The 18,890-nt window shown below is 40.7% G+C and overlaps 2 protein-coding genes across 3 annotated transcripts; both read right to left on the reverse strand.

Moving 5' to 3' along the window:
- Positions 1–1,954: 1,954 nt before the first annotated feature.
- Positions 1,955–13,528, reverse strand: LOC131103094 (NADPH oxidase organizer 1-like). Of its 2 annotated transcripts, XM_058049032.2 has the most exons (10): positions 13,168–13,528; positions 12,749–12,808; positions 12,310–12,417; positions 11,828–11,929; positions 11,608–11,738; positions 10,468–10,529; positions 4,051–4,185; positions 3,861–3,974; positions 3,660–3,777; positions 1,955–3,138 (listed from the first exon to the last, which is right to left on the reverse strand). In XM_058049032.2, exons 1-10 carry the CDS (start codon positions 13,390–13,392, stop codon positions 2,355–2,357), a joined length of 1,839 nt encoding a protein of 612 aa, XP_057905015.2. In that variant the 5' UTR covers positions 13,393–13,528; the 3' UTR covers positions 1,955–2,354. The 2 variants fall into 2 exon arrangements, with proteins under 2 accessions (XP_057905015.2, XP_057905014.2); XM_058049031.2 differs by lacking the exons at positions 10,468–10,529; positions 11,608–11,738; positions 11,828–11,929; ... (1 more) ...; positions 12,749–12,808; positions 13,168–13,528 and adding exons at positions 4,932–5,115; positions 5,980–6,043; positions 6,121–6,201; positions 6,278–6,421 and having other exon boundaries at positions 2,085–3,138; positions 4,051–4,244.
- A 247-nt stretch (positions 13,529–13,775) lies between these two features.
- drc3 (dynein regulatory complex subunit 3) lies at positions 13,776–18,777 on the reverse strand. The gene is made up of 12 exons (XM_078797436.1): positions 18,397–18,777; positions 18,211–18,327; positions 17,980–18,146; positions 17,759–17,914; positions 17,574–17,693; positions 16,872–16,984; positions 16,579–16,753; positions 14,998–15,129; positions 14,852–14,924; positions 14,287–14,408; positions 14,048–14,179; positions 13,776–13,966 (listed from the first exon to the last, which is right to left on the reverse strand). The coding sequence occupies exons 1-12, from the start codon at positions 18,581–18,583 to the stop codon at positions 13,871–13,873; spliced, it is 1,590 nt and encodes a 529-aa protein (XP_078653562.1). The 5' UTR covers positions 18,584–18,777; the 3' UTR covers positions 13,776–13,870.
- Between the last annotated feature and the right edge of the window lie 113 nt (positions 18,778–18,890).

An 18,890-nucleotide genomic window follows, 5' to 3' on the forward strand; every position in this document is an offset into this window, starting at 1 on the left:
AGACGCTTTACAGAAAAAATGGAGTTGAATAAAAGCAAGTAAACAGAGTAAAAGATACATAAAAATACAACATTTATTCGTTTATACACAGCTAAAACATGGGTAAAAGCGGGGCACAGCAGTCAGGTATAAAAAGTTAGACATTCAAAACAAAAAAGAGGTGGGTTTTTAGTTGTTTTTTTGAAACTGGGAAGGTTGGGGCAAGCATGGAGTGAATGGGGCAAAGAGTTCCAGAGAGTGGGGGCAGCAATGGAGAAGGCTGTGTCACCCCAGGTTCGGAGCTTGGTCTTACAGGGGTGTGCCAGGAGGTTAGAGTCTGAGGAGCGAAGGGGACGCGGGGGATTGTGTGGATGAAGGAGGTCTGTGAGGTATGGAGGGGTCAGGTTGTGGAGAGCTTTGTAGATGATGAGAAGGACTTTGAAATGGATACGTTGGGGGACGGGAAGCCAGTGGAGGTTTTTAAGGATCGGGTAACATGTTCACGGGAGCGGGTGGAGGTGAGGAGGCGGGCAGCTGAGTTCTGAATAAATTGTAATTTGTTGAGGGTTTTGGATGTTGTACCTGAAGGTGATTATTCATTATATTGTTTTAGTTTATTATACTCATCTCACAGTTTGGCTTGATACACCCACATGTCCGGATATAAACAACACTTAGTTGCAGAACCCATCGGATTGATTACTTTATTATAACCCGTTTACTGGTTTAGTTACACACAGATATGGAAAAAACAAACTGTTTACAGGTCAGGAGGTCACCAGCGGCATCCACCTGCAGGAGGATTTGGGGGCCCTTCTGCATCTGGACAACATGACCAGACGCATGACCAGGGCAGTGGCAACTTCTTATTGGCCAGCCGATGCCGCATCTGCACAATCTGAAATATGTAAAAACAGCCGGGCAGGGAGAGAAGGGGCTTTTTGCAGCTGCGCTGTTCTAAGACCAACTTAATTGTAGGCTGACAGGGACTGTGATAAGCCTGGACGTCTGTATTAGGTCTGTGGTGTCAGGAATAAATGTTGGGCATATTCTATCTTGGTTTGTGTATAGATCTCTCCCACCCTCCACTCGACACCCACCAGGAACTCGCCTCAAAGTAAAGGGAGGCTGTGAGTTTCCTTCATATCATAAAGAATACTGTTGCAGTAGTCGATTCTAAATGTGATAAACGCGTGGGTCAGGAATTCAGCAGCAGAGAATGAAAGTGATGGACGGAGTCGGGCTGAAAAAATGTTGGCCACACAGTGAGGAGATTGCGACGATATCGGTTCGAATCTCAGTTTGGGCATCTTTGCATGTTCTCTTTGGCTATACTCCAGGTCCAGAACTACTTAGGTTAATTTGAGTCTCTAAATAGTCCATAGTGAATATGAAAGGTTGTTTATCTATGTGTGCCATGTGATTGGCTGGCAACCAGTCAGCTTGGATAATCATAATAATGATGATAATAATCATGGGACCAATTGATGATGTAATGGTTCACATTTCATGCAGCTGAACGTTCACACATTGTTTCGTTGAACAACTGCGATCTACACCAACGGTTCTCAACGGCTGGATACACTATGTGTTTATGTTCATTAAAGAACCACAAATGGCTTTTTTAAGGACAAGACTTAATTAGTACAGTATAATGACAATAAAAGAACAGAATTCTTCAGTGACAATTCCCGTAATTTGGGTCACCACTTATGTGGGTTCTGCAGCCAAACTAATTGAGAACCACTGGTGTATACTATGTGAGTGTGAATGGTTGTTTGTCTATATGTGCCCAGTGATTGGCTGGCGACCAGTCCAGGGTGTACCCCGCCTCCCGCCCAAAGACAGCTGGGCTCCAGCACCCCCGCGACCCTTGTGAGGAAAAAGCGGTAGAAAATGAATGAATGAATGGTGTATACTATACTGGAAAATGGTATTAAACAATACTTAGTGGATGTCCATTGGGGTACATTGTAACGGTTTTCAATCATGCATTTTTTTAGTTTCTCCTTGCCACTTTGAAGTACCAGTAAGTTTGATCGTTGTGTACTGGAATGAGGACATGTGGCTGAACCAGAGTTCAACTCCTTGTGGTATGTGGCTTGTGCAAGTATTGATCACTGCCCGGTTTTCCATCACACTTTTATTTGTATACAAGTATTTAGGTCCTTCTTTACACACAAACAAAAATATATTATGGTGCACTTATAAAGGAGCTATTTTCTCTGTTGTCTAAATGCATGTAAAGCACAACAAAAGATTTCCAGTATGGAAAATACAGTCAGAAGAGACTGGAACACAGACACATCTTTCCAATAATAATTAGCGACAAGAATCAGTAGATGATTTGTGGTCTTGGTTAATAAGCACAGAGGCTACCAACTCTGTATGGGAGAGGGTGCTGGGCTTGCGGCCCTCTTTGCGTTCTTGCGTGTGACAGTGGTGCAGCGTGTGAGGATTTCTTTTGTCTTCGGCCTGGGTGGCATCTTGGGTGCCGCATTAGCGCTCTTAAAGATGTTTGAGTCAGAGACACTGGGCGTCAGTCTGCCCTCCAAGCCGCTGTCTGGGCTGAGGCTGTACCTGGACGGCGGCGGAGGGGTGCGGCTGTGTGGCATGCGGTAGTCGTCAGTGCTCATGGTCAGCCTGATGGGCGTGCTGGCCGAGGAGGAACTGAGGTCATCGCTGCTGAAGTCGCTGTCGCTTGTGAACTCTCCGTCGCTGTCCTCCTCTGGGCTTAGGTGCTGATCGTCGTCGATGTCGCTCTCCACCTTGATGACTGGTTTAGGGATGTATTTTGGAGGGGGAGGTGGGGCGGCGGCTTTCTTGATGATGGGCCGAACTGGTATGGCTGGTTGAGGTCGGTTCAGGAACTCAACAGATTTGGACAAATTCTTGCTCTCTGGTTGGAGGCCTTTGCGTGAGGTAGGTTTGGGTGAGGTGGGCCTGGCGGGCATTGGCTGACGCAGAAGGTTCTCTTGAGAGCGGCTCAGCTGCTGCGACTGCACTGCCAGCCTGTTGGGGGACACGGGAGACACGGGGGACACGGGGGACAGGAGGGTAGGGCTAGTGGGCTCTTGGGAGTGGCCCGTCCTGTGTGCAGTAGAGTTGCCTTGGGGTTTCAGGTACATGCTGGGGATGTAGCCGGCTTTGGCTTTGTATCTGTTGAATAAAGCCAAAGGCCGGGTTAAACTCTGGAAGGATTGATCAGAAATATGTACCTCAAAAGTCCAAGAGAGCAGTTTGCACCTTGTCCATGACCATTGAAATACAAATACTATGTGTCTTACCACACCCTAAACCTTACCCTAACCTTCCTATTCTGTAATCCTTGTATTCCGAGGGAACGGAAAAACTGGAAAGTGTACAAAAATATTAATGATCCGACCCATTTTACCACAAAGGGTGCATGTCAATCTCCAAGGTAAGTCTTCCAGGGACAAACTGGATTTAAGTATCTTCCCAAGTATAAAAAAGGTACAAGTATGTTCCCAAACTGTACAAATCAAGTGTCAAGGGTCCAACAGCAGTAAATATGAGGTCACCACCCCAGTGACCCTCCATTGTTAGCCCTACTCTAAGGCACCGTCATAGGAGTTCACTCCTATCCCTCAAAGTCTCTGTGGAAAGTGTTACCGTTATGTTCCTAAAACAGTCAAAGTGCCAAAGAAAGATCGTACTACCTGATGAGCCACCAGCCATTTTCAGACTTCTGCAGGACCTCCACCACAGCACCAAGGCTCACGGTCATTTCATCGTCATTGTGGGCCTGGTAACTCTTGGTGACGTTGTACAACATTCCTGATGAGGACAGAGCAACACAATGAGAAAGTCCAACCAAGAGAACTCACGAATGAGCAAAAGTGTTCATAGAGGGGGCGAACCTCTTTCAGGAAGTCCATCCACACTGTCGTCTTCCGGTTCATCATCCAGCCTTGCCAGGTACGGCGCAGGAAACCAAGCCATGCTCTTGTCTTCGTTCTCCACAAGCCACCAACCTGAAGCATATAAGACATCAGATTTGGACGCTATACCTGGTAGATGTGTTCTTACCCCAAGAGCTAATGCCCTCACCTGCTTTATCCTTCATGAGCACATCCACTTTCTCATTCAGCGCCACCTTGAACGGCTTGTTCTTGGTGTCCTTGGTCTCGAAGGGGGCCACGCACCTGTACGTCTCCGTGGCAAAAGGCTGGGTCACACTGCCGCCGCCCGGGCTTTGGACTGTGTTCCACGTGGCGTCTCCTTCGGGGGCCATGATGACGACGCTGAGGCGGAGAGACAAGGTAAGACTTGAGGTAAGTTGGCTGCTCCTAAAGGCCTCAGGCAACAATCTGGCATCTTGAATAAGGTGTGGACACACTGCCTGTGGCTCAACAATGACCTACATACAAGTGAGTTGTTTTAGTGTTTAAAATGTGCTGGATTTTTTAACTAAGGTGCTTTAAAAGGCTTGAAATGAGACCTTTAATGAGACCTTTTAAACACCTTTATCTATTATATATCCTGTTTTTTGTAGCAGAAACTTAATAAATATATTAAGTTATAAATCATAAAATAAAAACAAATAATAAATAAATAATAATAATAATAATATAATAATAATAATAAATAATATCAGTTTCTTATTATTTTGCTAAGTTTGTTTTGTAGTAACCATGCACATATTTTATTGAAATATTTTTAATAAATACAAATAATTTTAAAATAATTTTAATTTTATTTATAAACATTTCATTTTAAAAAATACACAAAAATAATGTGTCTATGTGCAGTATTTAAAAATAATAATAAATGAATATTTATTTCCACATAAATATGTTCTACCTCAATTGTTTCTTGCACAAGCTAGAATATTTATCTTTGAAAATATGCAGTGGTGGAGCGAGTGTGCACCTTTTTAATGACATGGCATTGAGCCTCAGCGTTCTCTTTGTCAACTGAAGCAAACATACCTGTTCTCTGAGTAGTTAGGCTGCAATTCTGCATCTTTGGGGTGGAGAAACTGGATCAAGTGCACCGACTGGTTGACCTGCGGGTCGGACCTCAGCAGTTTATCGCAGTATGTCTGCAAGGGCTTCAGGTAATGCAAGGCTTTTTCTGAACCGTTCTTCTGGACCGCTTTTGCTTTCTTTTCCACTAATTGAAGAAAAAGGACAAGTTAGCATCTTGAGCAGGGGTCTCAAACTCAATTTACTTGGGGGCCACTGGAGCTCGGGTCTAGGTGAGACTGGGCCGCATCAGGTTTAAAAAAAAAACCCCCAAAAAACGGATTTATTAAAAACCAAAAAATTTTTAAAACTTTGCTTTTGTTCCAATTTTCTACAAGAAAAGCTCTGATAAAACATTCCACTCTTCTCAGATATCTTACTTTTTATTTTTCTACACAAAATAAGATGAAAAATAAATAAACAAATCAAGAATAAAAAAAATCAATCAATCAGTAATAAATAAAAAAATAAATATAATAATAATAATAATAAAACGGCAAATAATAAAAACTTAATATAGTTGGTGGGTAGACAAATTATTTTTTTCAGATTAAAATTAACAAAGCATTATTAGAGCCCTGTAGACATGACAAAACACGACTATAGTCACATTTATACTCTTTTTATTTACAACATATTACGCAACTGCGGGGTCTCCAGACACATGCTAACTCGCAAACTAGAGAGCTAGCGACCTAAACGGTAGCCTTCAAGTTATTTCCTTTAAACTTAAATGGCCAAAAACCTACCACTTCCACACGGATAGGGAGGATAACTATTAACAGTTATTTAACCTTTAACATGAACATTAATCAAACGTAATAATGTTTTCTGGGTACATGATACCATACAGCATCCATATCGAACTTGCGCGGGCCGCACTAACATTAAACTTTCATATCAAGGCGGGGGCCTCAAACTAGTGTCCTGCGGGCCACATTTGGCCCACGGGCCGCGTGTTTGAGACCCCCGATCTTGAGAGATAATGTAGAATAAGAAATGAGTGGAATACCTTGAAATTTGGGCACGGTTCTTTCATTTTTTTTGGTGGATGGGAATGCTTTTTTTAGCTGCTTCTATAAAAGAACATGTTGTTTTATTTATTAATAAGGCACTGTGAGTTGACATGTTAAAAAGGTGCTTTCACACTTACATGCATTTTCTTGAAGTCCTCCACGGTCCTGTAAATTACGATGTCATTGTCGTCGGACCAAAGCACGGATGTCATGAACATCTGCAGTAAGAAATAGTGCACATGTTTAACTCTCAGTTTGAGTATATAATCTGTGGAAAATGCACACAATCCCTACTTTTTTCTTGTCCTTCTGCATCACCCCCTGTACACGGATGCTGACGGGATACCTCTGCGGCTCCATACCAAAAAATAAAAGCCCAAAAAATGAGCCCAAGAGCTAAGTAGGATACGTAAGATAAGTAGGAACGCAGCCAGTCAGTCAGCTTCCAATTGTGCAGAGATGCTCTGTATGATATTTATACTCCCTCCACCTGCACAGGTGTGGCTGCGTGACGTGTTGGCAAAAGGACTGCATTTGTTACTTCGGGGGAAGTCCGGCATTGCAATGTGAGTTGGCGTTGAACGTCACAAATATGGCAATTATTGTCTGAGAAAAGAAACGGGCTACCGCAGTTTAGCCTCTTTTTAAATGCTCACAAATTCATTGAAAATCAAACAAATAAAATGGAACTTATATTACCAGACTTTTTGTAGTAGAATAGAAAAAACAAATCATCACACTACAAAATGATAAATATATTTATCATGCATACCATGCATGTTTTTCTTTATTTTTGCAAAATGTGTAGTATTTTAGAAAGTAATTGTGTTTATATGAACAATATAAAATAAATAATAAATACTTATATACGTACATATATAATAAATGCTTGAATCTGTACAATGTTTTTCCACTTTGTTTTTATAATGTATTTTTTTCTTGTAGAAAAAAAAAACATTTTGATAAAATAATAAATACTAAATGACACAAAAACAATGCCAAATTGGAATCAATTCATTGTGCATACATCTGTACATAATAGGCTTTTCATTTCTTTAAATAAACATGTATTTAAGATACAATGTCGAATAAATCATTGAATTTAAATTTAAATTTAAATTCCAAATGTGTCAGATTGCCAGGGTATCTCTTGTGCCTAGCCCCCTTCAGGTCACCCCACTGGGTTTCACTTAGATTCAGTAATAGCCTCTAGTTGGGCCATACCAAAACTTTATTGTACTCCTGTTTTGGGGTTGATTTCCTGTCAATTTTTTGCAAAGTGTTGTGTCACTAACCAGCGAGGCTTGGAGGGTTTTTGTTGTCTATATAAAAAAAAAATCAAAATATGCTGTGTATATTTCTACTAACTAACTTTGACCCAGCCTTCTTTGGATGGTAGGCTTACTTGGCTTACTTCCGGAAAACAACTGACACACGATCCGTTGTGAAAACCGGTGGAACATCTTCCTCGGTGCCAGAAGAGTTACTCTAATGTCACGTGGTAGAGTGGTTATCTGGCAGGTGTGATTGCAGTATTCTGCTATAAATAATCCTTGGTAGTACCAAAACAAACATGGCTAATTCTGGTCTCTTTGTGAGTCACCCATAAAGTCAGCTGGGATAGGCTGCAGATGAACAGGATATGCAGTAGAAAATAAACAAGTGAAATAAACACACAAATATGTACAACACAGGATGGTGGAAATTGAATATGCTGAGGTTTCCCAGGGTGATGCTGTTTCGTTTTTAATTGCTCATCGTTTTCTCTGGTGTCTGTCTTCGCCCTCTTATATCGAGCTATGCCAAGCACGAGCAGGTGATTGTCTTGTCTTAGGTTAGCCATTCTTTCTCTATATCCCCTCTTAAATTAAGCAGGGACAATGACAAGTAGCGACAACAGTAACAGGTCAGTGGGGCCTACTAGTCAGTCTGATCTTTATTTTAGCATATACCATATCTATATTGCCCAACAACACAATATTTTGTGTGCCTTGAAAAATCAGGTCAAAATAATCAAAATGGTCAGTAAGGGAAGGGATGGCTTTTGAGGGATTACTAAATTAATTAGTTAAGTAATAAATTGTCATGTATTCTTTATACTATCATATTGTTCAAAGGAAGGTTCCCGCACACTGTGTCGCTCTCATTCATCAGTTTATTCAGGTAACGTTTCGGTCCGTTTGACCTTCATCAGACATATTAAATCACACCTCTGCCCTACACACACACATATGTATATATATACTATATATGTCCCCGATGGCTACAGTCAACCAATCCGAGTACTTAGGGGGCGACCTGTTTTGATGAATATCACCTGTCAAAGGGCAATAACATTATTTATATACAACAATATTTTTTTTACATATAATTTAATTTATACAAACACAATATATGAACAAATGTATAAACGGGGCAACCATAGCAGTGATTTAAAAACAATTTTATGGATTAAAAAAAATAGGCCTGTATCAGTAAATCAGTAAATTTATAGAAGGGGGGGGGGACTCTAAAATACTACTTTTTTTAAATGTACCAGACACATAGGGTTAAGGACAAGTGGTTAGCGCGCAGGCCCCACAGCGAGGAGACCTGAGTTCAATTCCACCCTCAGCCATGTCTGTGTGGAGTTTGCATGTTCTCCTGTGCATGCGTGGGTTTTTTCCGGGTACTCCGGCTTCCTCACACATTCTATGAATGTGAGTGTGAATGGTTGTTTGTCTATATGTGCCCTGTGATTGGCTGGCGACCAGCCCAGGGTGTACCCCACTTCACGCCCAAAGACAGCTGGGATAGGTGAGGATAAGCGGTAGAAAATGAATGAATGAACATTGGATGACTTTGCATAAGGTATCGGTATCGCCAATACAAGCCTGAATTTGACTCAGTATCGAATCGGAGTGGTTATCGCACATCACTACTGTCTCCAAGCACGAGGTAGAAGCCGCACGGTTGTGCTGCGCGCGCCGCACGGATTCTTGAGTCACGCCTGTTACATCATTACACTCTGACGACACATAGGAAAGAAATAGCTCGGTTGTTGTACTTCCACATTGATTCACTTCCTTTAATGATTCATTGGAGCGGCACAAAATCCTTTGCTCCTTCCGCATGTTTCCATAGCAGCGGCACGTACGCTCACGTTTCCTTTGCTTCGGGGAAAATAAGGCGTTCATTGAACTGTTCACTTTTCACGCGCTACACCGGCAAAACCACACAGGAAAGTACTTGAAATTTGGCGGTAATTGCTTAAAAATGAACTATATCTAACTTTTCCATGTTTATTTTTTACTGTAAACTTGGTGGACAAATACTGCGGTAGGATCTTAGTCATTGAATTGATTAGCTTAATTGTGATTATTGGTAATTGCCTTCAGGGGAAAGAGCTATAATCAGGTCAATGTTAATCATCAGCACAAAAAAAATGTATTAGTCGAAAAAGAAGACATTCAACAAAACACTGCGAGTAATACCTCATAAGTAACGTACAGGTACTTTGTAGAGCTGTTAATGTTAGAACCTAACATGTCATTTCAGTGTGTTGCTGACATCTAGTGGTCACTGAGATATACTGTCAGGTCAGTAAATTAAAGCGTTGAAGGAACATGGAACACAACCGTTTTATTTGTTATTTCTCCTCACACAATAAACAGTTTAATCCAACATTTCTGACAAACTGTTCACTTTCTTGTCTGTTCTGGCACACAGAATATGGGTTCTACTTAAGCCATACCAGGAAGTTACTGAAAATTGTCCACTCCAAAGTCAAATTTTTGAAAAACTGACTTCTTACTCGTGATTAAAATTACCTTACACACACACCTTCACAATGAATTTGTGGTTTTTGTGCACATTCATTACGAATGTGCCAACTCAGTGACACAACTGGAATGTGACGTTACATATTGGGAGTCCTTATCCTAATCGTACTCACAATAACATTAAAAAGCCCTTTTCTTTGTTTCAACATGCTTTATCAATCCTTTGGCTTGTTATGAAAAAAAAAACCCAACCTGAAGCAATTTTAAGAATATTTGCTGTAATTTGGAAACAAATCAAGATTATTAATCATCAAGGATGCATTCAGGCATCAACGTACACGATTTTGATTTAAAATTCTACACAAATTAATGTGTATATAAAAAGTAATAATTCTCAATTTAAAAAAAGGCAACATTGTTTGGCGTCTTAACTCTGGGAGAAAAGGTGAGCACAGGATGAAAATGAAATCAAGCCATAATAAAGACAAATTAAAAAGGATGCTCAGGCAGACATGTCTTCAACCACTTTGAGACGTTAACTTCATCTCGTCCAATCGCCTTCGACCCGTCGAGTCCTCCACATCAGCAACAGTGGGGATACAGAGTGGGTTCCAGTCTGGACAGATAGTGGCTCTCTGTCGTTTTTTTGTTTTTTTTTTTGAAGACCAGGACAACATGTGCCGTCTCCTCCTTGACAAACACGCTTGAGTGTTGTTTTTCTTCAGCGAAATTCGTAAATGGGCATACTGTGCTCTTGTATGTGGTTTAAGTTGAGTGACTGGTACCTGAGAAGACACACAGTGAGCTTTAATACATATTATATGTGATGACAGGCAGGTAGACGGCCATGCTGATTATTGATCATCAACATGATGTTGACATGTACTCAGTGGTGACATAATGGGTTTCCCACAGGTTTACAGCTTCCAGAATTTCCGCAAAGTAGGATTCAATATTAATAAATTGAATATTTTCAGAATTTATGTAATAGAAAACCTGTTTTACGATAGTCAAAATATGTTTTTTGACATGAAATAACCCCCATATAATCACATTTACATTTGTATTACCCAATATAGCAGACATATTAAGAGTTTAAGACAAATTAAATTCCTGCTCCTGTTCTTTGGCGGACAAGAAGTGACGTCAAAGGTCACGGATTTAGGCCAGAACAGTAACCCGTGTTATTATGATCTGGATTTTTCTTTCTCTTTGGCTTTTCCCTTCAGGGGTCGCCACAGCAAATCAATCTCCTCCATCCAACCCTGTCTTCTGCATCTGTCTCTCTCACACCAACTACCCTCATGTCCTCCTTCACTACATCCATAAACCTCCTCTTTGGTCTTCCTCTACGCCTCCTACCTGGCAGCTCTAAACGCAGCATCCTTCTACCAATATATTCACTATCTCTCCTCTGGACATGTCCCAACCATCTCAGTCTGGCCTCTCTGACTATCTCCAAGGCCTCTAAATGTAACGTCCCTCTGATGTACTCATTCCTGATCCTATCAATCCTGGTCACTCCCAATGAGAACCTCAGCAACAATTATAACGTCATGTAAAATCTACAATGACTGAAATGAATGATATAGTGGGTGTAGTTGTATGTGTAGGGTGCAGTGGACGAATTATTGGTTTCCATTTATGGTTACTATTTCTTGAGATAAGGGAGGAGATGAAATAGATTGCGAACATAATTTTCATAAATCCCAATGGTAACTTATGTCAGAACATATTCTACTTTTGTGCAACCAAATCATGGATAAACTGAGCCTGAATAACCATGCATGTATGGATCTACAATGAATCAAGGACATATATCTGTGTATATGGCCGTGCCTGAGTTATAATGTGGTCACTGACCATTCAGAGCTCCTGTGGTAGTAGTAACCCTCAATAGTGGCTGTGGACTTCTGGAAACAGATGTAGTAGAAGCCTGCAAACGATGCACCGCTGATGTCCTTGATGGTGTGATCGGGAACCAGGAACTGCTCCTTTTTGGTGCAGGGAAAAAAACAAGCGCTCACAATGAAAAGGAAAGAGATTTTGACGGCACAGAAAAAAAAAAACAATTAAAACTCACCTTCCATCTCATGAAGACATAATCACTGTGTTCCAGCGCCTCGTAGTCAAAGTCGTCAGAGTTGAAACTTTTGGCAAATTTATAAAAAGGCTGAAATTTGCCCTGGTAAAAATTCAGTACATACCGGTCAGACAAATTACCTACAAAAGCTTTGAAAGTCAACTATTTGTTTGACATACAAATGGTCACCTTAGTTTAAATATAATACTTGGTGTATTTTTAAATGAATGCTCATGCATAAATATACTGTACTGACACAAATATAAGACAATATTACATGGAAAATTCCTGTTAAGAGTTTGTTTTTGTTCTATTGGTCAATCCTTGGCTAGAGGGCTGAGCATCTCAGCCAGGACACAGAAAGGGTGACTGTAGGGCTGGGCGACATATTGATATTTTTAAAATATGGATTGTTCATATCAATATAGACTGGATTTGAAAATAAGAGCGGAATAAGAGAAAAAGAATAAAAAGGGACATACCCAGTGTTTCCTGTCCACATCTTCATCTGCATCCCACTTCCTTGTTAAAAAAGGTCTTTTTCGACTTATTATTTCACCAGCAAAGAATGTTGTGAGCGTTGGATACTCCTGTCAACATAAAACAGAAGAACTAGTAAAGGCTAGGAGTTAAACTTGCCCTTGTCAACACGCTATGCCCTCCTTGTTAACAGATCTGACGGCATGCCTTTCTCATCTTCCAGGTCATTCGGCTGCCATCCGCCAACCTTCGCCTCCCCTGAGTGTTACATAAGGAAATGGATATACTCTTGTCTCAAAGCAGGACTTAAAATAGAGGTCGCCCTCCTCATCTGTGCCACGTCTTGACTTGCGTCAAGCAACCGGCTGTGAAGATGAATAAGTCTTGCAGGAATAAAAAGGTCAGCACAGCTACTACTCTGACCCAGTTGCACACACTCACCTCTGTCAGGCCCCTGATCTTCAAATATCCACATAAATAAGAGTCCTCTGGAGTCACATGCTGTCAGAGATAAACAATATTAGTGAAGTCTAACATGCATGATTAAATGACTACCACTTATGGCGGTTTATGAAAGTTAACATGAAAAATGTCTGCAAAAGGACCATGCATTTATTGATGGGTAAATTACATTTTAAAATATCGGTTAGGTGCATCATATGTAAATGCATTACAATCATTTAATTATTGATAATGGCATTTAATGACATACTAATGACATGGTCGGAAAGATCATTATATCAGTATGTCAGCACCGACAACCAAGCCACTGTCGACATGCAGCGAGCTAGCATTAAAAAGTTTCATTTTAAAATGACAACAATGACAAAACGTCAAGTTAACATTGATTTTTTTTTTACCTGCAAAACAACATCCACGTCGTAGGAATTCCCTTTGCTCTTCTGATAGCCCCGAAACTGCGAGCCGCTATAGAGGAGCGACGTAGCCACCCCGGGCTGCTGGCCGTTAATTGGGGCAGGGGGGGTAAGAGAGGCCGGGGATGTGTAGGCCGCGTCGGAGGTATAGCAGCGCTCCGTTCGGACGGGCATGACGAGCGGCAACGTGTCACCGTCAGTAATCGTCATGAACTTTGGAGCAGGAGAGAGGCCGCTGACAGAAGGGGGGTTTGTCCGCAGCACAAAGTCCCACAGATCCAAAAGTTTGTACAATTTTTTTTTTGACTGGAGACTTCAACGGGAATCTGAATCGAGAGTTCAGTTTTCTCAACTCTGATTTGTCGAACGTTGAGGGCCGAGCTGAGATTTTATTGGGTACGGTGGTGCGGCATGGCCTTATGGGATATGTAGTAATATAACGCCTCAAGTATTGACGCCTCAACTACAGTACAAAAAGCCATTCATATTCTTTATTTACTTAATTTATTCATGATTAAGGTCAGTTTTGCAATAAATAACTTTATTATAGACAAACATTGATGCTTACATGCAAGGCACTTTATTTTTTATTTGATTAAAAACAATAAGTGAATTAGTTTTTTATGGAATGTGTAGAGAAAACAATAAATAAAAAAGGTTATAATTGAGATCAAGTAAAACTTTTCCATTACAGGAACTTGTCCAGCTGCCCCCTCAAATAGTCTGCATATCTGTGGATGTCTGCGATGCGCATACGGTTGCGTTTAAGTTCTGTGTCTTCAATCTACATAAAAGCAAATGTATAAACGTCAAAGAAGAGATCTGCATCCACAGTTGATATTTTTATGTTGTTTATAATTCCTACCCTTTTAATGAGAGCCACTTTCCAGGCTTCGGCACGGGTAACCATCTGAGTTTCTCTGTCATTGATAGTCTGCAGATGGTTATCATGGCTGGCAGCTAGTGTGTCCATCACTGTGTTTTTGTCCAAGAACAACTACATATAAAGACATATACTGATTAAGGTAACCTGTTTTAGTCAGTCAATATTTACCTTGCATTCCAGGGAGAGATGTTTGAATCAACATTTACACTAAAACCCACCATTCGAACATCGTCCGGCAAATCATCCTCAGATTCCCCCTTAGCCACCATCTCGAGCGTAGTATTAGCGATCTGTTGTATATTCTTGTGATGGCTGTCCTCCAGATCTCGGCATTGGACAAATGTGTGATGTGTTAAGAACATTTCTAACAATGATAATGTAGCAGTGTCATTCATACAAACTGTGACGAGCTAAGCGTGAAACACAACTTTAGACATGACACAGTCATAAATATGAATGACCGATATTGTTTTTTTTACTGAAAATTGACATGCATGGTGTGAATGGTTGTTTGTCTACATGTGCCCTGTGATTGGCTGCGACCAGTCCAGGGTGTACTCCGCCTCTTGCCTAAAGACAGCTGGAATAGGCTCCAGCATGCCCATGACCCTCATGAGGATAAGCGGTACAGAAAATGATTGGATGGATGATCAGAAAAAAATCTGATACCAATCAACTGATATCACATTTTTATGCTGATATCGGACATCCCTAGTTATAAATCTCTCCTTTTTCACATGCACAACACTTTTACTCTCTCTCACGTGGAAGAATGTAAAGGATATATCCCTTGAGCTGTTTCACTGAAGCTAGCCGTCATCTCTGAGATGTTGCCGTCAAACTTTCTGATGGTTTCCTGGAAAGATTAGCTATCCTAGTACACTCCACCCCCAATATATAAACTTTTTCAATGACAAAATGATGATTACCTCCATGTGGCTGTATAGTTGAAACTCCACTGTCATCAGGTTGTAACACAAAAGTTTGATTTCACCGTGGCAGGCATCTACTTTGCTCTTTCTTTCTTTCTCATCTGATAACTCTTGCAGTTCCTCTATTCTCTAGAAAAACAGAATATTGACGATGCACAACAAGTTAGGGATATTCGGAGACCTGAAAGGTTGAGTTTGCATGTGTGCGTGTGTCTGGAAAGTGAGAACAATACACTACTGTGTATCTCCAAGTAGTTTTCCATCAGTCGTATGTACATGTTGTGCAATTTGGATTGTGCTAGGTGAGTGTGTGTGTGTCCTGAAGACCCCTATGAGGGGTTATCAGTCTGATATTGCACTCAGCTAAGAGACTCAATCTAAAAGTGGACCATACCAAACATATACATGAACAAAAATCTATATATTTTAATTAAATTTTAATCCCTATATAATTTAATAAAAAACATTACATATTAAAATGTAATATAAGAATGAAAACAATAACTACATACACATTATATTCATTCATTCGTTTTCTACAGCTTATCCTTACGAGGGTCGCGGGGGTGCTGGAGCCTTTGGGCAAGAGGCGGGGTACACCCTGGACTGGTCACCAGCCAATCACAGGGCACATATAGACAAACAACCATTCACACTCACATTCATACCTATGGACAATTTGGAGTCGCCAATTAACCTAGCATGTTTTTGGAATGTGGGAGGAAACCGGAGTACCCGGAGAAAACCCACGCATGCACGGGGAGAACATGCAAACTCCACACAGAGATGGCCGAGGGTGGAATTGAACTTGGGTCTCCTATCTGTGGGGCCTGCATGCTAACCACTTGTCCACTGTGCAGCCCATATTATATCCGAATAAAAAATGTATAAAATATATGAATCACAGCTGGTATAGGCTGCAGCAACCTCCGCGACCCTCGTGAGGATAAGCGGTAGAAAATGAAGGAATGAATATATTAATCTATAAATTATATATGTAAATATTCTTACATTTGAACGTTATTCGCCGTGTTCCCTTTCATGATCACATTAACGATAATCCTATTTATGTTTATATGAATACTATTAGGTGGTGTTCAACTGCTTCTGCTTCTAATATTTTGGTTTGCTCATTTAGTTATATGAGTCTCAGTACAATCACTGCAAACTACACTCACAATAATTAATATTGAACATTGAACGAACACCAGGGGCTGCATGGCGGTCGAGTGGTTAGCACAGGCCTCACAGCTATCACAGTTCAAATCCCACCCTCGGGCATCTCTGCATGGAGTTTGCATGTTTTCCCCGTGCATGCATGGGTTTTCTCCGGGTACTCCGGTTTCCTCCCACATTCCAAAAACATGCTAGGTTAATTGGCGACTCCAAATTGTCCATAGGTATGAATGTGAGTGTGAATGGTTGTTTGTCTATATGTGCCCTGTGATTGGCTGGCGACCAGTCCAGGGTGTACCCCGCCTCTCGCCCGAAGACAGCTGGGATAGGCTCCAGCACCCCCTGTGACCCTCGTGAGGATAAGCAGTAGAAAATGAAGTATTGTATTATTATTTTTCTCACCTGCTTCTGTTGCTTCTCAAAATCAGCCAACAGTCTGGATGCTTTCCGTTGGCTCTCTGTCACATCCATCTTATGTCTCCTGAAGAACAAGTCTATCTCGGCCTCTCGTCGCTTATGCTCGGCCAAGCCGATATCAAATAATTGGTTGCAAAAATCCGTGATTTGCTTCTCGAATGTAAACAGGCCAGTCAAAGAAATTCCAACACACTATATCTAATATAATATGAGAAACAATATGTGCCTTAATTTATAACTCAAACAATACTATGTTCATTTATGAGGATAAAGGATATTCCTCCAGTAACTCATCTACCCCTGGGAGGCAGTGTAGCTTGTCTGCTTCTGTATCATTTAGGAATATGTTGTTATACAGATGAGATCCGTTCATCTGCTCCACAAAGGCATCCTGAAACGATACAGCATGGAAACAAACATTGGTGAAGATGGAACTTCATGCTAAAGTCTTTAAAGGTATGCTAAATTTATTTTTGTAATGATGAGTTATGTGTCCTTAGAATATGTTTAGGAGAACCAAACATAAGGAAAATCTATCATCTCCCTCACTTGTTGCTCCAGATGGTCATTTTAAAATTATGATGTCATGAAGGAACAACCTTCTTCTTTATCTATGCCCCCTGAAGAAGACGGAATGCTTAAAAAAAAAAAAAAACTCAGACCCAACCCTAAAACAGGCTTTGCTACACATCTTAAAATAAATCCCGGAGCTCCAAATCTTAAAATGAATCCTGGAGCTCCAACTATCAGTCAAGAAGCTTGACTTGAATTTGATAATTTGCTTTTCTTTAGCGAATAGGCTGTTGATGCTGTTAAAATGTTAGCATTCTAGCTAACACAATGCCAGTGTTGCTAATATTTGTGCCCACCTGTACCACTCCTTATTGTTATGTTGTTATATATACCACCAAACAAACCAGTACTATCTAGTGCATAGTCACAGGGTGCAGGTATTTGTAGTATGGGACCCTTAACTGTACCTCATGCAGTTGTAGTTCAGCTTCCTGTTTCCGCTGTTCCTCAGCAGCTTGCTGCCCCTGTAACTCCCTATGGTTCATCTTCTCAATGTCGAGGTTGTACTTAATGGATGCCCTATTTCTCTGCACATCCAAAACAGTAGCTATTAAATGTAAAGTTATGAAATGCGTGCACTTGTTATACTTACTATATCCTCACTGATGGAAATGTTGTTCAGGAACTTCAGTTGTTGAAAGTAAGCAGCAATGAAAAGCTGGTATTTATCCTCCGAGTTCTCCTCAGGGATGGGATTTCCATAGATATTGAGGGTGAACAGTTTCTTGAACTTCCTGAGGTAAACCACCTTCAAAAAATGCTGGGTTAGCAAAAAGTTTCAAAATATGTTCTTTTGTTGTTTTGCTGCATTACATTGTCCAAGTGTTGGAGGAGGTTGTTTGCAAGACATAAAATAGTGAGCTCCACAAGACTGTCCATGTTTTCAATCAAAGAAATCCTGTTACTGGACAACTTAAGCACTTCCAGCTTCTGAAGACCCTCCAAACCCTCGATTTTCTCAATGTTGTTAAAGGACAGATCTAGAAAACAAAATTGTTGTTACGTGGAGGTTTATTTCATGTTTGAATGCAAATGGGATCTTACTGAGCCATTTTAGATTGACGAGATGGTCTAATCCCTCCATCTTCTTTATGAAGTTGTTGTTCAAATTGAGCTTGGTTAATGACGAGAACTCCCATAGGTGGTCGATCTTCTGGATGTCTTGGAAAGAAATGTAACTATAATTTATCTAACTCCATATATGAACCACATTGCATGTTTTGCACTCACTTCTGTATTCCAGAATCAACCTGCGGGCCTCTTTAAACTGGATTCCCTCTTCTTCAATAATACGTTGAGCTGGCTCTTGAAGACCTTGCTCCAGAACTGCCACCTGTAGAAGCTCCTCGTCAATATAAATGGGTTTAGATACCCCATGATAGCAGCTCATCTTAGGGGGTTCTTTGCTGGCGCACATGACTGCACTTGCTGGAATACCTGCTTTTGAAAACAAAGTAGGAATTATCAAACTGAAGACCTAGTTCATGCCACAGTATTCCTAACATTACTTGCTAGCAATTAGGTAAATAAAAATATATCAAGAATTCGATAACATGCTTTATTGCCTTGAGCACAAGATATAGCTAACTGGAATTATGAAATATGATGTACGTAAACGTCACAATAAGTTACAGTTAACTGTTTTTGCTAAATGTAAACTAAAGCGCCTCACCCTTCCTCTTGTTTACAAGCAGTCACATAGCAACTGCCGGCTGCGTTCAAGT

This window comes from Doryrhamphus excisus, linkage group LG16 (genome assembly GCF_037039965.1).
Source record: "Doryrhamphus excisus strain RoL-2023G ecotype Guam linkage group LG16, RoL_Dexc_Guam_v1.1, whole genome shotgun sequence".
Classification (NCBI taxonomy): Eukaryota; Metazoa; Chordata; class Actinopteri; order Syngnathiformes; family Syngnathidae; genus Doryrhamphus; species Doryrhamphus excisus.